Source organism: Polypterus senegalus, chromosome 1 (genome assembly GCF_016835505.1).
Source record: "Polypterus senegalus isolate Bchr_013 chromosome 1, ASM1683550v1, whole genome shotgun sequence".
In the NCBI taxonomy this organism is placed as follows: Eukaryota; Metazoa; Chordata; class Cladistia; order Polypteriformes; family Polypteridae; genus Polypterus; species Polypterus senegalus.
In genome coordinates this window covers 309,096,766-309,115,659 of record NC_053154.1, presented here as the reverse complement: position 1 = coordinate 309,115,659, position 18,894 = coordinate 309,096,766, and the positions used below count along the sequence as shown (strand labels likewise).

General features: G+C 42.2%; 1 protein-coding gene across 5 annotated transcripts in view; it reads left to right on the top strand.

The window, feature by feature from the left end:
- Positions 1-18,894, top strand: part of LOC120514773 (ICOS ligand-like) — a 134,202-nt gene that overhangs the window by 83,310 nt on the left and 31,998 nt on the right. For 3 of the 5 annotated variants that reach the window (XR_005630521.1, XR_005630520.1, XR_005630522.1), the window contains one exon: positions 14,087-14,150. Coding sequence is in view for 1 of the 5 variants with exons in the window: in XM_039735338.1 (XP_039591272.1) it covers positions 9,331-9,348; positions 14,087-14,150 (82 nt within the window). In the remaining 4 variants the exon portion in view is untranslated. Of the gene's footprint in view, positions 1-9,144; positions 9,349-14,086; positions 14,151-18,894 lie in introns of those variants that run through there. The other 2 variants (XR_005630518.1, XM_039735338.1) reach the window with 2 other exon arrangements.

Genomic DNA, 18,894 nt, shown 5'->3' with positions numbered 1-18,894 from the left:
ACCTATGGGAGGGGCCAAGGAGGTCGGGTGCAGTGTGAGTTGGGTGGTGGCGGGCGGGACCTTGGCGGTCTGATCCTCGGCTACAGAAACTGGCTCTTGGGGCGTGGAATGTCACCTCTCTGAAGGGAAGGAGCCTGAGCTAGTGCGCGAGGTGAGAGGTTCCGGCTAGATATAGTGGACTCACCTCGACGCACAGCTTGGACTCTGGAACCAATCTCCTTGAGAGGAGCTGGACTCTCTACCACTCTGGAGTTGCCCCGGTGAGAGGCGCCGAGCAGGTGTGGGCATACTTACTGCCCGCCAACTTGGAGCCTGTGCATTGGGGTTTACCACGGTGGACGAGAGGGTTGCCTCCCTCCGCCTTCAGGTGGGGGGAAGGGTCCTGACTGTTGTTTGTGCGTATCGCGAACAGCAGTTTGGAGTATCCACCCTTTTGGAGTCTCTGGAGGGGTGCTAGAGGGCATACCTTCTGGGGATTCCCTCGTTTTGCTGGGAGACTTCAATGCTCACGTGGGCAATGACAGTGAGACCTGGAAGGCGTGATTGGGAGGAATGGCCCCGATCTGAACCCGGCGGTGTTTTGTTATTGGACTTCTGTGCTCGTCACGGATTGTCCATAACGAACACCATGTTCAAGCATAAGGGTGTTCATATGTGCACTTGGCACCAGGACACCCTAGGCCTCAGGTGATGATCGACTTTGTGGTGTGTCGTGGACTTGCGGCCATATGTCTTGGACACTCGGGTGAAGAGAGGGGGAGCTGTCAACTGATCACCACCTGGTGGTGAGTTGGCTTCGATGGTGGGGAAGATGCGGTCAGACCTGGTAGGCCCAAGCGTGTTGTGAGGGTCTGCTGGGAACGGCTGGCAGAGTCCCCTGTCAGAAGTAGCTTCAACTCCCACCTCGGCAGAACTTCAACCACGCCCCGAGGGAGGTGGGGACATTGAGTCGAATGGGCCATGTTCCGTGCCTCTATTGTTGAGGCGGCTGACCGGAGCTGTGGCCGCAAGGTGGTCGGTGCCTGTCGGCGGCAATCCCGAACCCGTTGGTGGACACCAGCAGTGAGGGATGCCGTCAAGCTGAAGAAGGAGTCCTATAGGACTTTTTGTCCTGTGGGTCTCTGGAGGCAGCTGATAGGTACCGGCAGGCCAAGCGAAGCGGCCGGTTGTTGCTGAGGCAAAACTTCGGGCATGGGAGGAGTTTGGAGGCCATGGAGAGCGACTTTGGACGGCCGAGGAGATTCTGGTCCACCGTCCGGCGTCTCAGGAGGGAAGCAGTGCAGTGTCAACACCGTATATGGTGGGGATGGTGCGCTGCTGACCTCGACTTCGGGCGTTGTGGGTGGTGGGGGAGTACTTGAAGACCTCCTCAATCCCACTAACATGCCTTCCAATGAGGAAGCAGAGCCTGGGGACTCTGAGGTGGGCTCTCCCATCTCTGGGACTGAAGTCACCGAGGTGGTCAAAAAACTCCTTGGTGGCAGGGCCCCGGGGGTGGATGAGATACTCCCGGAGTTCCTTAAGGCTCTGGATGTTGTAGGACTGTCTTGGTTGACACGTCTCTGCAACATCGCATGGACATCGGGAACAGTGCCTCTGGATTGGCAGACCGGGGTGGTGGTCCCCTCTTTAAAAGGGGACGGAGGGTGTGTTCCAACTATAGAGGATCACACTCCGCAGCCTCCCAGGAAAAGTCTATTCGGGGGTTCTGGAGAGGAGGGTCCGTCGGATTCAGGAGGAACAGTGTGGTTTTAGTCCTGGTGCGGAACAGTGGACCAGCTCTTCACCCTTAGCAGGATCCTGGAGGGTGCATGGGAGTTTGCCCACCAGTCTACATGTGTTTTGTGGACTTGGAAAAGGCATTGACCGTGTCCCTCGGGGAATCCTGTGGGGGGTGCTCCGGGAGTATGGGGTACCAGACCCCCTGATAAGAGCTGTTCGGTCTCTGTACAACGGTGTCAGAGCTTGGTCCGCATTGCCGCAGTAAGTCGAGCCCGTTTCCAGTGAGAGTTGGACTCCGCCAGGGCTGCCCTTTGTCACCGATTCTGTTCATAACTTTTATGGACAGAATTTCTAGGCGCAGCCAGGGTGTTGAAGGGGTCGGTTTGGTGGACTCAGGATTGGGTCACTGCTTTTTGCAGATGATGTTGGCCTGTTGGCTTCATCAGGCCGTGATCTTCAGCTCTCTCTGGATCGGTTACAGCTGAGTGTGAAGCGGCTGGGATGAGAATCAGCACCTCCAAATCCGAGACATGGTCCTCAGCGGAAAAGGGTGGAGTGCCCTCTCAGGGTTGGGGAGAGATCCTGCCCCAAGTGGAGGAGTTCAAGTATCTCGGGGTCTTGTTCACGAGTGAGGGAAGAATGGGCGTGAGATGACAGGCGGATCGGTGCGGCATCCACAGTGATGCGGGCTCTGCATCGGTCTGTCGTGGTGAATAAGGAGCTGAGCCGTAAGGCAAAGCTCTCAATTTACCAGTCGATCTACGTTCCTACCCTCACCTATGGTCATGAGCTATGGGTAGTGACGAAAGAGCGAGATCGAATACAAGCGGCTGAAATGAGTTTCCTTCACAGGGTGTCTGGGCTTTCCCTTAAAGATAGGGTGAGGAGCTCAGTCATCCGGGAGGGGCTCAGAGAAGAGCTGCTGCTCCTCTGCATCGAGAGGAGTCAGATGAGGTGGCTCGGGCATCTGATCAGAATGCCTCCTGGACGCCTCCCTGGTGATGTGTTCCGGGCACGTCCAACGGGAGGAGGCCCGGGGAAGACCCAGGACACGCTGGAGGGACTATGTCTCCCGGCTGGCCTGGGAAAGCCTTGGGATTCTCCCAGAAGAGCTGAAAGAAGTGGCCGGGGAGGGAAGTCTGGGCTTCTCTGCTTAAGCTTCTACTCCCGCGATCCAACCTCGGATAAGCGGAAGAGGATGGATGGATGGATGGATGAACTAATTAAAGACAACATTGGAGAAACTTCATTTGATTTAAATGAAAGGTATACCTGGGTGTCATCTGCATACGAGTGAAAATTAACATTATGTTTCCTAATGAGAGATCCCAGTGGAAGCATGTAAAGTGAAAACAGTAAAGGTCCCAGTACTGAGCCCTGAGGGACACAATATTGAACTTCTGTGTATAATGATGGAGTCCTGTCAGCACATTTCTGTACATACTGGAATAGATTTGATAAATAAGAACTGAACCAAGCAAGCACGGGGCCTGTAAGCCCAACATCGTTTTCTAGCCTGTGCAGTAAAATAGAATGGTCAATGGTGTCAAATGCTTCACTTAAGTCTAACAACATAATTGCAGTGGAGTTTCCTTCATCAGAGGATATCAGAATGTCATTTACAACCCGTGTTATTGCAGTTTCTGTACTATGACCAGTGCGAAAACCAGACTGGAATTTCTCAAATAAATTGTAATGCGTAAGGTGTGACTGAAGCTGACTGGACTACTTTCTCTAGTATTTTAGAGAGAAATGGTAAATTTGAAATAGGCCTATAATTATTTATTATGTGTGGGTCTAGGTCTGACTTTTTAAGTAATGGTTTAATGACTGACACTTTTAGTGCAACAGATACTGTGCCATGCAGTAATGAACTATTGATAACGGTTAGAATAGGCGCTGCAAGAACATCCATTGCACTTTTTACTAGTTTTGTTGGCACTGGATCTAGGGAACAAGTAGAGGGCTTCATTTTAGTAATTAAAGTTAAGACTTCCTGGTGAGTTACAGGATTAAAATTACTAAAGTGCTGAATGCAATGTGCGCAGGGTCTGCTAAGCTAGTATTTGGTTTGTACTGTGATGCAGAGATCTGGGATCTTATATTTTTAATTTTCTCATTGAAGAAGTTCATAAAGTCTGTACTGCTAATATCTGTTGGTATTTTGCACTGTTGATCTGAATTGCCATTTGTTAATTTAGCCACTGTTCTAAACAGTACCTGAGGATTTTTATTATTGATATTTATTAATGTAGAATAGTATTCTGAGCAAGCTTTAAAGAGGGCTTTTTATATTTATTAACACTCTCTGTCCATGCACTTTGAAAGACATGTAGCTTTGTTGTTCTCCATCTGCACTCCAGTTTTTGACACTCTAATTTAAGAGCTCGAGTATTTTCATTAAACCAGGGAGAGTTTCTATGTGCTTTGATCACTTTTGTTTTAAGGGGAGCCACTGTGTCCAGAGCATCTTTCAAGGTCACATTATAATGTGCTGTTAGCTGATCTAAATTGTTTTCCATGTTTACATCTGATGTTATCTGATCTAAATGGTTTTCCACAATTACACTCGACTTACTCAAGGTATCTATAAATTTTGAAGCAGAATTACAATCTAGATGTCACACTGTCTTTGTTTTAATCTGTGAGTGCGTTGTTGACTTTATTAACAAAGAACAGTGCACAAAGCACCCTCCTCTCCACTATACTCATCAAATCACACAAATACACAATAATAAACAATCCTCCACTCCCAGACACTTTGCCACCCTTCCACCCAGCTCAGCTCGCCATCTTGGAGCTGCCACAGTGTTTTTATAGTCCGTGACCTGGAAGTGCTTCTGAACCCTCAGTCCATGTGACTTCTTAGCACTTCTCGGTCAGATCAAAACTCTTCTTTTTCTTCACCCCAGAAGCACGTCATTCCCCTCGTCCATGTGACTCAGACGTACTTCAGGGGCGTAAGGCAAATAATATTCTTTGCTCCTCCCTGCAGCTCCATCTAGCAGCCCCTGGGGTATCCGGCAGGGCTGTGGATGAAAACTCCATTATCCAGGATTCCCTGCTGGTCTTTGGGGCACCTCCATGCTGCAGGGAGGGCTCCATCTTGAGGCCTGGTGGTATTGGCCGGGATGAGAAGCCGGCCATAGACCACAATGGCTAATTATTGAACCTGCTACTGTTCTAAATAAACATTCTTTTTGGAAACATCATGTGGGTAGTTCCCCTTTGGCATCGCTCTAAAGAAGCACTTCAGAGTCTTTATATTTAAGAGTACACTGCAGCCTGCCCAGCTTCTGAATTTGACACCACTGGTCTCCAATATTTCCATACAGTAGTTTAATAAGAGACATTCATACATCACTATTGTAAGCCTATACAGCAATGCGACAATTTATCCATAAAACTAGGCGGACCCGCCTTTTAAGGTGACCGACTTTTAAGTTGACCACTTCTTAAGGCAATTCATTAAGTAGATCAATTTGATATTTTATACACACTCATTAATTTGGTTATATTGCATTTGAGCGGTATTACTATAATACTCGTAGTTTCTGTTATTTTTGTGATGAAATTTAAACTTTTTTTCTATATTGAGGTCACCCTTTTGAACCCAACTGATATTTAGTACGCGGTGAGGCATTTGTACTCCATCAACATTAATTATTTCCAGAGACATAATTTTGTCTATTTTTCCAGCGCATTGCGCACAAAAGCAAGGGAATGATGGTGCACCAGAACTCTGCTAGCATCATGTCGCTTCGTACTGCAAGCTGCAAGTAGTAAGTCTGTGATAAGCGGAACACCACTACACTTTCCACTCACGGGACGGGAGGACAATTCCGACCACTTTTTATAGTAGGAAAGAAAGAAGAAGAAGATATCGCACAATCTGCAGTATAAAATCATCTTTTACCTTGAAAAACGAAACTACAAATCCCATCGTGCATTACAAAATGGACGGAGCGTGTGTGAAACCGCGCCTGCGTAGCACTCACGAGACGGAAGGACAATCCCGACGGCTTTTATATAGAAGGATATTCTTACACCCTGGAACAGTTAATTGACTTTGGTAGCTAATTAAAAGAACTACTTCAAAATATACCTGCGTTTATCTGTTTAAAAACATTTGCAACCGTTAATTGTGCATCCGGATTTGAACTATTATGAACACGGGTCCAAACACCATCAGACAATGATCACTTCTTTATAAAATACACATTTATTCTTACAAAAAAGTCTGCCCAACACACAGTGCTCCCAGCACCAATCACCCTCCACACGGTCCTTTCTCTCAATGTCCATGGGCCGCCTTTCCTCTCCTCACGGGAGCTTCATCCTGATCTTGCTCCTGACTCTAGCTCCCTGATTTGAGTGAAGCAGCCCCTGTTATTTCCACCTAGATGTGCTCCAGGTGCCTGATGACGTTCTTCCTGCAGCACTTCCTGGTGTGGCGGAAATGCTGCCCTTGCCTTTGTGTCCCTGGAAGGTCCTTCCTCCACCTTCCCAGGTGTGATGCAAGTGTCGATCTCCCAGGCTCCACGACACTCGGGGCTTCCCCTGGCAGTGGGGTTGAGCCTCCTTGCTCTTTCCCTGTGGTCCCCTCAACATCCAGGGCGCCCTTGTGGCCCGAGGGACGTACGAGCTGTGGAAGAAAAGTAATGAGACAGATTTTTTATTTACCAAAGTTTTTATTTTTTTCAAACATCAATGTTATCCCCTTCAAAGTAGTTCCCTTGGGCAGCTACACACCGATGGAGACGTTGTTCCCACTGTTGGTAGCAGCGCTGGAAGTCTTCAACCGGTATGGTCTTCAGCATGTCCGTTACACTCTTTTGGATGTTTTCTAAAGGCCTGAAATGACGTCCTTTGAGGACATTTTTCAGTTTAGGAAAAAGTCACACGGACTGAGGTCAGGTGAATAAGGGGGCTGGGGAACCACAGGAATGCCTTTTGAGGTCAAACATTCTGTTATGGAGAGGGCAGTGTGACATGGGGCGTTGTCATGATGGAGCATCCAATTTGATGAACGGTAAATCTGTTCAAATTTAATTGTTCACTCAACATTCTTAATGTTAAACGGCAGTCTGATCTCACAAGAGTGTTCACACGTTCGATGTTTTCATTGGTTTTCGAAGTTGAAGGTCTCCCTGAACTGTGTTTATCTTCAACATGTTTTTCTGCCTTCCAAAAATGATTTGTGTCAGCGAAAAACTTGAGCTCGGGATGAAGAATATTCCCCATAGGCCTGTTTTAACTTTTCAAACGTCACATTTGCCGTTTAATGGCACAACGTTGCTCCAAATTCCACTGTTCCATTTTGCGTGATGCACAACCAAAAACACAACTTCGCTAATAGCAATCACAAAAATCACGTAGTTAACGGAAGGAGTTGAAACTCGCACTGAGCTATGGGAGGGTACTGATACACGTGCTCTATCAAGGACAACAGCGCAGCATTGCCAAATCGCTTGCAGTGTTGCCAATCTCATTACTGTTCTGCCACACCTCGTATAGACCACCTCCCGGTCCTTCCAGGCGTCCCGGCTGGGTCTGACCCCCAGCCTCCTGTGAAACTATGAAATAAATACAGTTAACCTTTACAATGTCTTCATGTGCTGACCTAACACTGTTCTCTCCGGGTCTTTTTTGACCCAATTCTGACATCCCCTTTTTAGGTGCTGATTAATTTTTCTCCCCAAACCCATTTTATGTTGATTGGCCATCTTAATCTGAATGAGTGGTGATCCTACGTTTTAGGACAGATTTTTTTTACAAAGCTTTGTATGGGTTTCAAGCAAACAAAACACCTTCAACTCATTAAAGTCAATAATGGCTCATGGACAGTAGTGCTCAAAAGTAGCAGCTGTACAAAAGTATGATATTTTGAAACTACTGTATTTAGCCTTTTAGGTCACTTTACTAATACTCTTCACATTTCTGATCTGAAAAGATGCCTTTAAAATGTTTGTAATGGGTTTAAACAAGCAAAGAATCCCAAATGAATAATTAAATCACTAAAGCAAATGGTTGGTGGAAAATTGACCCAAAGGACATGGTGGTGTTCAAAAATGAGCAGCACCAGGCACAAAAAATGTCACATTTATTTATTTATTTATTTATTTTTATTTTATTGAAATCACACAACATTCCAAACAAATACATCAATGTTTACAAAAACAAGATTGAAAACAAATCAATTCCCACCCCTGAAAAATGGGGTAGAGCCATGCCACCTTCTGCCTTTGGTCTTTGTAGGGTTGCTCTTTGGATAAGTGGATGTTTTGAATTCTAAATAAATGAGGTTATGGTTGAGTCTAATTTCTTAAAAATGATTTGTTGATGTATATTGGAATGTTTTGAAATAACATGAATATCCTTCCTAAGCTTCTCTTTTTAACAGTGTTAATTCTTCCAGCTAAAATGAGATGAAGGGTTGACCATCTATACAAGTCTTACTTAATTTTTCCATACAGATGGCAAAATTGTGTTAATGCAGAGCTTTACGTTTACTTGTGATGTTGACCCCTAGGTATTTAAACTGATCTGCAATAATTAAAGGGATGGTGTCTAATCTAACATTGTATGCTTGAGAATTCACTGGAAAAACCACACTTTTAGTCAAATTAATTCTGAGACCAGAAATCGTTTGAAATTCTGTAAGTGCTGTTAGGACTGCAGGTACAGTATTTTGTGGGTCTGATATTTACAGTACCATATCATCTGCATAGAATGAAATTTTCTGTTCAAGTCACATTTAGAACCTTTTTTTTTTTGCTTTCTGTAGAGTTAGGGTTGGGTTGTGTTGAGTAAAAAGTACCCTCCACCATGAAACAGACAGCAATTTAGAAATATCTGAAAGGGTGCAGTAACTCCCAGCCAGTTATACTTCAGCAATTGGGTGAGACTGATATCATCACACCTGATCAGGTTCAGGAGAAACCCGCAAACACTTCAGCTGCTCCTACCAAGGAGCCTTGACAGTTTGAACTGGAGCACCCTTAAAGAATAACTGGACAGCCAGACTATAGGAAGGATTAAATAAGGGGGAACGAATGTAATGTTATGCCCAGTTGTAATTCTGACACTAGGTGGTGCTGTTTCTCTATTGCTGTTTAATGTCTGTAGGCTGCTCTCACTCGCTCTCTCTCTCTCTCTCTCTCGGCCAAACCCATCCCCTCCTCCAACCCAAATGTTTCTTGTTCTTGAGTACTGAAAATAACGGAGCCTTATTTTTGTTCCGAGATATTCGTCTGAGTAGGAATTAATTTACAATACATAAAGTAAAAGATGCCTGTTTTTTGTTTCATTGTTAAATGTACTGCATACAGATGAAAAATGGCAAGAAAAATAAATAAATAAATAAATAAATCCGATGCAAAAATCCGGCATGAAATTTCATATTTTAACACACTAACAGCTGCTGAGTAAACAGACACCAGGTTAGCTCACAGAAATGCCTCTGTCGCCGTCTCTTACGTCAGAGCTGAGATGGGAGTGACATCATGAAATGTGCTGTAAAGTCACAGAAAGTGCAGACGGGTCATGTGCGGAGTTGGGTGGCACTTCTTGTCAACTTAAACTAGTTAAAGTGGGTTCAGCAAGCAAATGGAGGAACAACTACCAGTAAGCGCTTTCCTTTTTTCCTTTGTTAAAAAAAATAAATAAATAAAATCTAAGAATGTTTTCAGTTCTGTAAACTAATTTATGATAGAGCTCGCTATATGAAGATGAATTAATTGTTTTATACGTCCCTGCGTTAATCAGGGTAATGCACTAAGCTTGTTTGTCATAAATCGTGTGGGTATTGAACGGACATTTTTACTTTTACTTTCGTTTTTTTTTTTTTATTTTATTTGAAGTATATCATCTTACAGTAAACGGGCTGGGATGCAACTTGTCTTCCTTATTTTCATTTCAATTTGCCTACATTTCTGCGGGAGCTGAATTTCTCCGCTCGTTTTGACAGAAGGGCAGCGCCGGGAGGCCGGATCACAGAGGTGCGGTACGGTGCTGCCGTTACGTTCAATAGACCGAGCCTTTACAATGAAATGATTGAAATACGTGCCGCTCTCGGTATAAACTTCGGCTTAAAGCGTAAAACTTGTTGTAGTAAACATAATCCGTACCTTCAACCATCCGATTCTTCTCATTACAAACTGACATCTGATTTTGTACATTCACTTGTCACTCCGTAGATTCGTTGGATTTTATTTAACGTGGACTGACATTCCGACCCTGCGCGTTGCCCAAGTCCTCCAAACCTCAGCACATGGATGTTTAAAAAACGTATGGATCAGTGACGTGCGGTGAGGTTCATGGCTCCTTAACCCTAAGAATTTTAAAGATGGTCTTTCCCTTCCCCCATCCCTTACCTTAAAGTCAGTGGGGCAGGCCCTTGATGTTAAAAATTGCTTCAAGGATCTAATTTGGACTGAGTCCTGATGTTAAGATCTCCCTTTGGGGCCAACTAACATATAAAAACATACTGTATATAGATCATCGTACCCCTTTTCATACCCCTTATCTTAAATTTACAGGATACCATGCCTAATCTTAAATAGTAACCATAGGCTTTCAGTAAGACTTTACTATTCCTCTCTATACCCCTAACCGTACCTTTTTTGAAGACTGAATTTAAATAGTTGACCCTTCTTCATCCCTGATTTTAATTATTTATTTAATTCTTTTTAAAACTTTATTTAAATTAATGGTGGGTTGGTTGTGGGTTTCTATCCATTTTTTCACAGTGGAAATATAGCTCTTTTAATAGTAATCTTAAAAATAATAAAAAAAAATTTTTTAGAGCAATTTTTAAAAATTTCAATTGGGGATGCTATTTTCACCCTAAATGTATTTTAGTTTATTTACTGCTAAAATTATACATTTTTAAATATAATTTTGTAATATGAATTGAATGAACAAGGTTTTAACTGTATTGATGGATTGCCTACAATTTTAACCATTTTAAAATTTTTCAATTTTAAGGTGTAAATTAAGATGGATGGGTTTCAGGAGAATTTAAATTGATTTTAATAGTTGAATCAGTGTACCCATGCTTTCAGAGTCATTTTTACAAATACTGTATAAGAACCCAAAAGAGTAGCTTTTCAAATTCGGTCCTGGGCCCCCCCTGTGGCTGCAGGTTTTTGTTCCAACCAGATTCATAATCAGTGACAACACTTGACAGCCCTGATCTTTCATTTCATTAGCTGGTGTTTTTTTTTTTCTCTCTCTTATTCTACATTCAGAAAAGCACAGCAGCATGATTTTTAAGACATTTAGAAATATTTTTGCTCTTGTCATAAATTTAAATGCTTAACTCTCATTTGTTAATTTCATTCTATTTTGTCCTTTCTCGGTGCAGTTTTTCCCTTAGTTGTATCTTATTAATGACCATTAAAAATGAGCAGAACAGACACGCTGGCAAACAACACAGAATAATTAAAGGCTGCAAGTGCTTTAGCAAAAGACCCACTAAATAGTAAATAACTCTTTGAGGGCTAAATATTTTTCCAAAAAAATGCAGTTTTCTGAAAAGCACACAAAGCATTGGTTCCACGCATGAATCAACCTAAAACATCTGTTGCTGGGCACCGTGGCTGCCAGTACACAGTCTCTTATGACTCGAGAAGCTCACGAGCGGCATGACGGCAGGCAGCCCAACTATTTTCACGTTGAGTTGGGTAATAGCAGCGGCAGTCACAGTCACAGTGCAATACAATCTGGTTTGTACCTCTTGTCATTGCAAGAGAGAGTCCTCCCAGGCAAAAATTGCCGTAGGCAACATCCTGGTACTTCACTTTCATTTGCGATATCATTCTCCAGATCACTTACATCAGAATCAGAGTCCGACAAGTCAGACTCCAATTCAGCGATAAAATGCAAAACGTGCATTCGCTTCAATCTCATTTTTGTCATTGTTTGCTCTTCACTACTAACAAGCGCAGAGAATCTCGGTCAAATCAACGAAGCTAACTTTCCATCTAACAAAGAGAGTCAGACTAGTTGACTACCACTCTCAAACCCTCCTGCTGACAAAAGTTGACATCCGCCCTGAAAGAGTTAATGCTCAGGACACTTGTAAAATTAAAAAAAAAAGAAAATCTAAGCTGACCTGCTGTAAATGTCTCAGAAATCCTCAAAGTCAGGTTACTTTATCCAGTTTTGGGTGATCTGCTCCAGGCAGTATCAGGCTCAAGGAAGGAGCTGAAACAATATGGTGGGCCAGTCCATCATTGGGCCAATACATAGATACACAATAACAGGAGAGAAGTATAAAAGCCTTGACATTGCACTGTAAAATTAAAGCTCACCTATGTACGGATGGAAGACAACACTCCTGTCTATACCTACAATACATGCTTTGCCAGGAGCTTTCCTTCAAAATTGTATCATTGTGAGTGTCAGACGACATTTAAAGAAGCTAAGTGTATTCTTATTTACTTTTCTTTCATTTTTCTTTTTGTATCTCCAGAGCAGGACATAATATTTCATTTCGCTGTTCAAAAAACATGAAGGGATCACTTAAATAACACATCGGATCTTGATGAATGAAATATTCAAGTGGAAAATGTTAAATTAGTAATACTGTGTAATTCATTGAAAACAAAATGATGCAACAAGTCAAAAACTGAAATCATAGGCTGATCCAGCTTCTGTGAATTTCATCACAGTGACTCATAATGGGACTCAGTTGTGTGTACGGCCCCCATGTACGTGCATGCACTCCTGATGAGACGAAGGATGGTGTCATAGGGAATCACCTCCCAGACTTGGATCAGGGCATCAGTGACCTCCTGGACAGTCTCTGGAGCTACTTGGTAACATCAGACATACGGATACATAACGTCCTCCATCCAGGAGGAGCTGGACTACCTGTGCAACCTGAACTGGCTGCAGGTACCAGTAGCGATAAGGAGACACTAGCAAAACATCAAACTAGAAAAGACTCTGTCAGGAAGGATAAGGAGAGAGCAATTGTCTGTGCCCACCATTCCCTTTTTGGGAGCTATCTTGCTTTTGCCTCTCCAGACTACCTGTTGTCACTTTAATTTTCACAAAAGCAGGTGAAGTTGATTAACAATTGCTTATGCTTCCAAACTGGAAAGACTGGTATCCTTGAAGCTTAACTGATTTGCTATTAGACTATGATCATTACGTTTTTTCTTCATTTTTTAAGCGTTATATATAAACCCTTGGTTTAGTAAAATTTGCAATATCTAAGCAAGGTGTTGTAACTCATTTTGCTAAAGCTTTCTTTTGCACTTTTATGCATCTCTAATTTGTATAATTTACAGTTTTATTTCTCAACATTAACTAACATCCAACACAACCATTTAAAATGCATTGATGACCCATGAAGATTAATTCTGTCTGGCAGTTCTGTCGAGTTTTTGAAACCAAGTGGTGATATTCACAGTTCAAACAAAGCACCGAGCAAGTATCACAACACCAAACAGACATGCGCAGGTCAAATCAAGCTTTAGAAACACGGAGGTGACATGCGCTGCGTAAATGCACCATGAAACAACATTTTGAAACTTGGGACTGAGAGGATTGTGACACCAGCTTTCTTATATATCTATATATCATTATTATATAGTGCCTTTCATATCTATCTATCTATCTATCTATCTATCTATCTATCTATCTATCTATCTATCTATCTATCTATCTATCTATCTATCTATCTATCTATCTATCTATCTATCTCATCAACAACATTCAATACATCTCCATTCACAATAACGATGAACAGGAGACAGGAATAGGTTTAGTGTCATGAGAGACGAGATGTGAGAAGCCTTTAATGGCATTTTGGTGCCAGCAACCAAAGCCGTCCATGATTAAGGATGACTTGGGTGATCTCAATACTGAGTGGAGTGATCAGTCCTCAAAGATTAAATTTGATAATATTGGGCCAAAAAATATTATTAACACATTAGGAGCACACCAGAAGAGTTAAATATCAGAAACGAGGTGCTCATTAAAAATTGAAACAGTCAGAAGTCAAAGAAAAAAAAATGCAGCAGAAGGTTAATAACAAAAGGCCTAGAATGAACCTATAAGCTCTTGTACACAATCATGTAAGTGGTGTCCTTTGTGAGATGCTCCCGCTGTGACTTTTTGCCATTCTTTTAGATGTGGGGTGACCCCCACCTGTTTCAGCATCTAAAATAATGTCTCTTAGTTGTCTCACTGGACAGAAAGGTGTTTACTTTTGTTGCTTTCTGGTTAATTTAGAAATCTGTGTTTCCAAGTTCTTTCTAGGAGTTGTTGAGAAGTGGGAATGAATCAGTCTGTCGTGTCATTGAGCTCTACAGCCATGTTATCACTAAATGTTTATTTTTGATTTTTACAGAAAATGACGCTCGCTTTTCCCTTGTTGGTTCTGTTTGCTGTTGTATTCATACCTCAGTGTGTAGGTAAGCTGTTTTCCTTTTCATGTCTACTGCTTGATAAAGGTGATAATTCATGTAATGCTCATTGTGGTGTTCTGCTATTCTGTCCTCTTTACTCCATTGTACATTTTAATGAGCTCATTGGTGCTGTTGATGCTCAGGTTATAACAAACACAAATGCTGGCTGACCTGAGTTCAGATGGTGTTGGTGGTCTGTAGTCCTCACATTTGCTTTTACCCTGCTTTCTGAACCCATGTCTGTTTGTAAATGGCTCAACTCCCTCATCTGTCATTATTTGAGATCTGATCTTCCTGAATTTAATTTTTTATCACAAGTTCTCCTCTCCAGCCATACCTACTGCATGTCCATCTTTTTTACAGTTAATGGTTACTCATTTGCATGTACTTTGAGTTTCCTGGCTCCTCCCATGTCATGTGATTGATGTATTATCATATTGTTTTCCCTTCATATTGGGTGCTGCTTTGTGCACTTACAGCATTTTCATTTTAAAGCATTGCATGATGGTGTTTATCATAACAGGCGCTCCAAGAAATAATAATAAACGGATCTTTGTGTGCAACATTTTATTATTTAAAACACATACAATGCTCAGAGTCTCATAGTGCTAATCAAATAAAGAGTGAATGATTCTGCTGGAAAAGGTCAAGGCCTGCTGCTATCCTAATTAGAATTAAGGAGGATTCATAATGAATTAACTGATGGGTTGGATGATGACTGACTGACATACAGTTAGGTCCATAAATATTTGGACAGAGACAACGTTTTTCTCATTTTGGTTCTGTACATTACCACAATAAATTTTAAATGAAACAACTCAGATGCAGTTGAAGTGCAGACTTTCAGCTTTAATTCAGTGGGTTGAACAAAACAATTGCATAAAAATGTGAGGCAACTAAAGCATTTTTTGAACACAATCCCTTCATTTCAGGGGCTTAAAAGTAATTGGACAAATTTAAATAACTGGAAATAAAATGTTCATTTCTAATACTTGGTTGAAAACCCTTTGCTGGCAATGCCAGCCTGAAGTCTTGAACTCATGGACATCACCAGATGCTGGGTGTAATCCTTTTTAACTGCAGTCGCTTTCAGTTGCTGTTTGTTTGTGGGCCTTTCTGTCTGAAGTTTAGTCTTCAACAAGTGAAATGCCTGCTCAGTTGGGTTAAGATCAGGTGACTGAATTGGCCATTCAAGAATTTTCCACTTCTTTGCTTTAATAAACTCCTGGGTTGCTTTGGCTGTATGTTTTGGGTCATTGTCCATCTGCATCATGAAACGCCGCACAATCAATTTGACTGTATTTAGCTGGATTTGAGCAGACAGTATGTGTCTGAACACCTCAGAATTCATTTGGTTGCTTCTGTCCTGTGTCACATCATCAATAAACACTAGTGTCCCAGTGCCACTGGCAGCCATGCATGCCCAAGCCATCACACTGCCTGACTCCACAGTGTTTTACAGATGATGTGCTATGCTTTGGATAATGAGCTGTTCCACGCCTTCTCCATACTTTTTTCTTGTCATCATTCTGGTAGAGGTTGATCTTGGTTTCATCTGTCCAAAGAATGTTTTTCCAGAACTGTGCTGGCTTTTTTAGATGTTCTTTAGCAAAGTCCAATCTAGCCTTTCTATTCTTGAGTCTTATGAGTGGCCGGCACCTTGCAGTGCACCCTCTGTATTTACTTTCATGCAGTCTTCTCTTGATGGTAGACTTGGATATCGATATGCTGACCAAGCCCTGGAGAGAGTTGTTCACTTGGTTGGCTGTTGTTGAAGGGGTTTCTCTTCACCATGGAAATGATTCTGCGATCATCCACCACTGTTGTCTTCCATGGACGTCCAGTTCTTTTTGAGTTGCTGAGTTCACCAGTGCTTGCTTTCTTTCTCAGGACGTACTAAACTGTAGATTTTGCCACTCGTAATATTGTAGCAGTTTCTCGGATGGGTTTTTTCTGTTTTCACAGCTTAAGGATGGCTTCTTTCACCTGCATGGAGAGCTGCTTTGACCGCATGTTGTCTGTTCACAGCAAAATCTTCCACATGCAAGCACCACACCTCAAATCAATTCCAGGCCTTTTATCTGCTTAACTGATAAGACATAACGACGGACTGGAACACACCTGCCCATGAAATAGCCTTTGAGTCAATTGTCCAATTACTTTTGAGCCCCTGAAATGAAGGGATTGTGTTCAAAAACTACATACAGTAAGAGCATCTGAGAAACGAGAGGAGACCACCCAGTCTGTTTTTCGCTCATTCATTAAGCTAATAGCTGAGCTGTCCCCATATCTCATCCCGATCCTACTTAAACATTGTCAAGATTTCTTCTTCAACTCCATGACTTGGCAGTTTGTCCCCACAACTCTCAGCATAAAGGAGAGCTTTCCAGCTTCAGATCTAAATGTACTTTTTCTTAACACTAGAATCCCTGAAGCCTACAAAAAATTTATAATGCAGGACCACCTTAAATTCCCTAACACCACCTCATCAGCGTCTTTTGTTTTGCTATTGTGTCAATCAGCACTGCCAGCAAGCACCCTGCTATCCCATCCTCCACAGAGGCAGCTGAAGTCAGAACCCCCGTTCTGCACGGGTGTCTTTGTTGTCACAGTGCAAATGCCGCAGGATAGTCTGATAACAGTCAGGGGCATCGTCTCTTTGATTGCCGATAAAACAAATAGATCTGAGCAGATGTCAACCACAGCACCAACTGTGGTCATCGCTGCTTTTGTGAAAAGAATTTAGATAAATGGAATCAACTCAGAGAGTGAGAGGCCAGTTTGTTACACCACGTCTTTTCATAGAAAAATAACAGTGTCAGATCAGTGGGAGCGTGAACGTGACTGACAGAACAAAACTGTATTAAAAAAAAAATGCTAACTTTTACAAGTACCATACATTTATACTGGCTGGTACAAACTCAAATCAAATGTCCTGTTTTTATTATAAAGGGAGATTCACTCGAAAGTGGCTCTGAATATTCGATTGTAACTCTCATTAGGAAGAAGCAATCTGAACTAAAAAAAATCTCTCTGTACCTTGACGTATTTGTAATCGATTGCATTACATGCAATGCTGGAAGTGGTTTCCGTTTCCTGCCAGACACATTTTGACGAGTGGCTCCTTGTTCCTGAACGTATCTGCAAATGTCTCGGGAGGGAATAGCAGCAATTTCGTATTGGATGTTTTCCGTCAAATCTTCCACAGAGTGAGGCTTGTTCTGATAGACTTTTGCTTTGAGCAGACCCCAAAGGAAGAAGTCTGGTGGTGTCAGATCCAGCAACCGTGGTGGCCAAAGCCCCTTTGAAATTACCCTGTTGCCCAAGAAGGACTCAATTTCTGTCATGCTCCTTGCCAATGTGTGACACATTGCTCCATCTTTCTGGAAGTAACCTTTCGTTGACTCACGATAATCCAGTTGATTCTAACATTGCTTAAATGAATTGGTGATCCAATAGGTTCACAATATGAAGATGTGCTGCTCAATACTATATACCACAATCCCGACGAAAATTTGAGTGACTGATTGAAGGGGTATGGGTGGTATGCACCCAGAAGTTGCAAACGGAGGTTAAACATCACCATGGCTGTCTGGCGCCTACCTTATTGCTCCAATGCAGGGGCATCCCGGCTTGTTCAAAGCTCCATGGACTGTGGAGCACATTGTATGTTGTTTCGTTTAGATTGCTTTGTCCTAGCGAAAGTTATTACAGAATATTTGGGGCCTCTTTTGATTGAATCTCCCTGTATTATAGCAATAAGTATATAGCAGCTCACTACTCAAAATGTTAATTATGGGGAGGACCCATGATCAAACCCGACACCTCTTGATTATGAAACAGCAGTTCTTAATTTCCACTGGTGTCTGCATGTATGTGAAAAACCCTTGAAGTTGAAAGAATTCTGATTCACAATTTTGAAGACCAGGATTAGGGCCCGATGCAGTCTCCTCTCTATAAGACTAAACAGGTCTACTTCTCAAAGCCTTTCACATGTCCTAAAGTTCCAAGTGCTCAGATTCTGATTTTCAGAAAATTCCTGTGTTCTTAATTTGTATACATTGTCTGTCCTTACCCTTGTTTCCCATGCCAAATGGGTTTTTCTAGGCATGCTAGCAAGGAATATTTTATGATGGTGAGCAGGAAAAAAAAGACATACTCAAATGCCAAAATAGAAGTCTAAAACAGGAGATTAATCAACACCATGGACAAATCCAAAAACCACAGTGAAAATGTAAGAACAAGTCTAAGCCAGAAACAACTAATGACAAAGAGTTGTGAAATTGTCAAAAGGAAGGTCCAAAAAGGGTTTTGTTATCTGCAATTTTGGATGAGAAAAGAGTTGTGAAAGATAACCTTTTAACCCAAGGCTTTGTGGCTGAGAGGTTGCAACTTCTAGGGACACGCTATCCTAGCACAAAACGATGGTGTCTATAAATAACTAAAGTTTTAAAGAAAACAGAAAAAAATATAACAATCACAGTAAGGTTTATTTTAAACAATGGTTGCAAAAACTAGATTCCTGACATATAAACTCCCTGAACAAAGTGTAAGAACACCCAATTTGTTCACATTAAATACAGAATCATTTTTCTGAAATATGGATTCCCAACACCATGATGCATATAATCCTTGTCTTATGGTTTACTCCTCAAATATCCATCCCCATATCTGAGTATATGAGAAAGTCTAGGGTAGACCAGTCCAGATTTTTGACTCTTATTATGCATTTAGAAAACATAAGTACTGC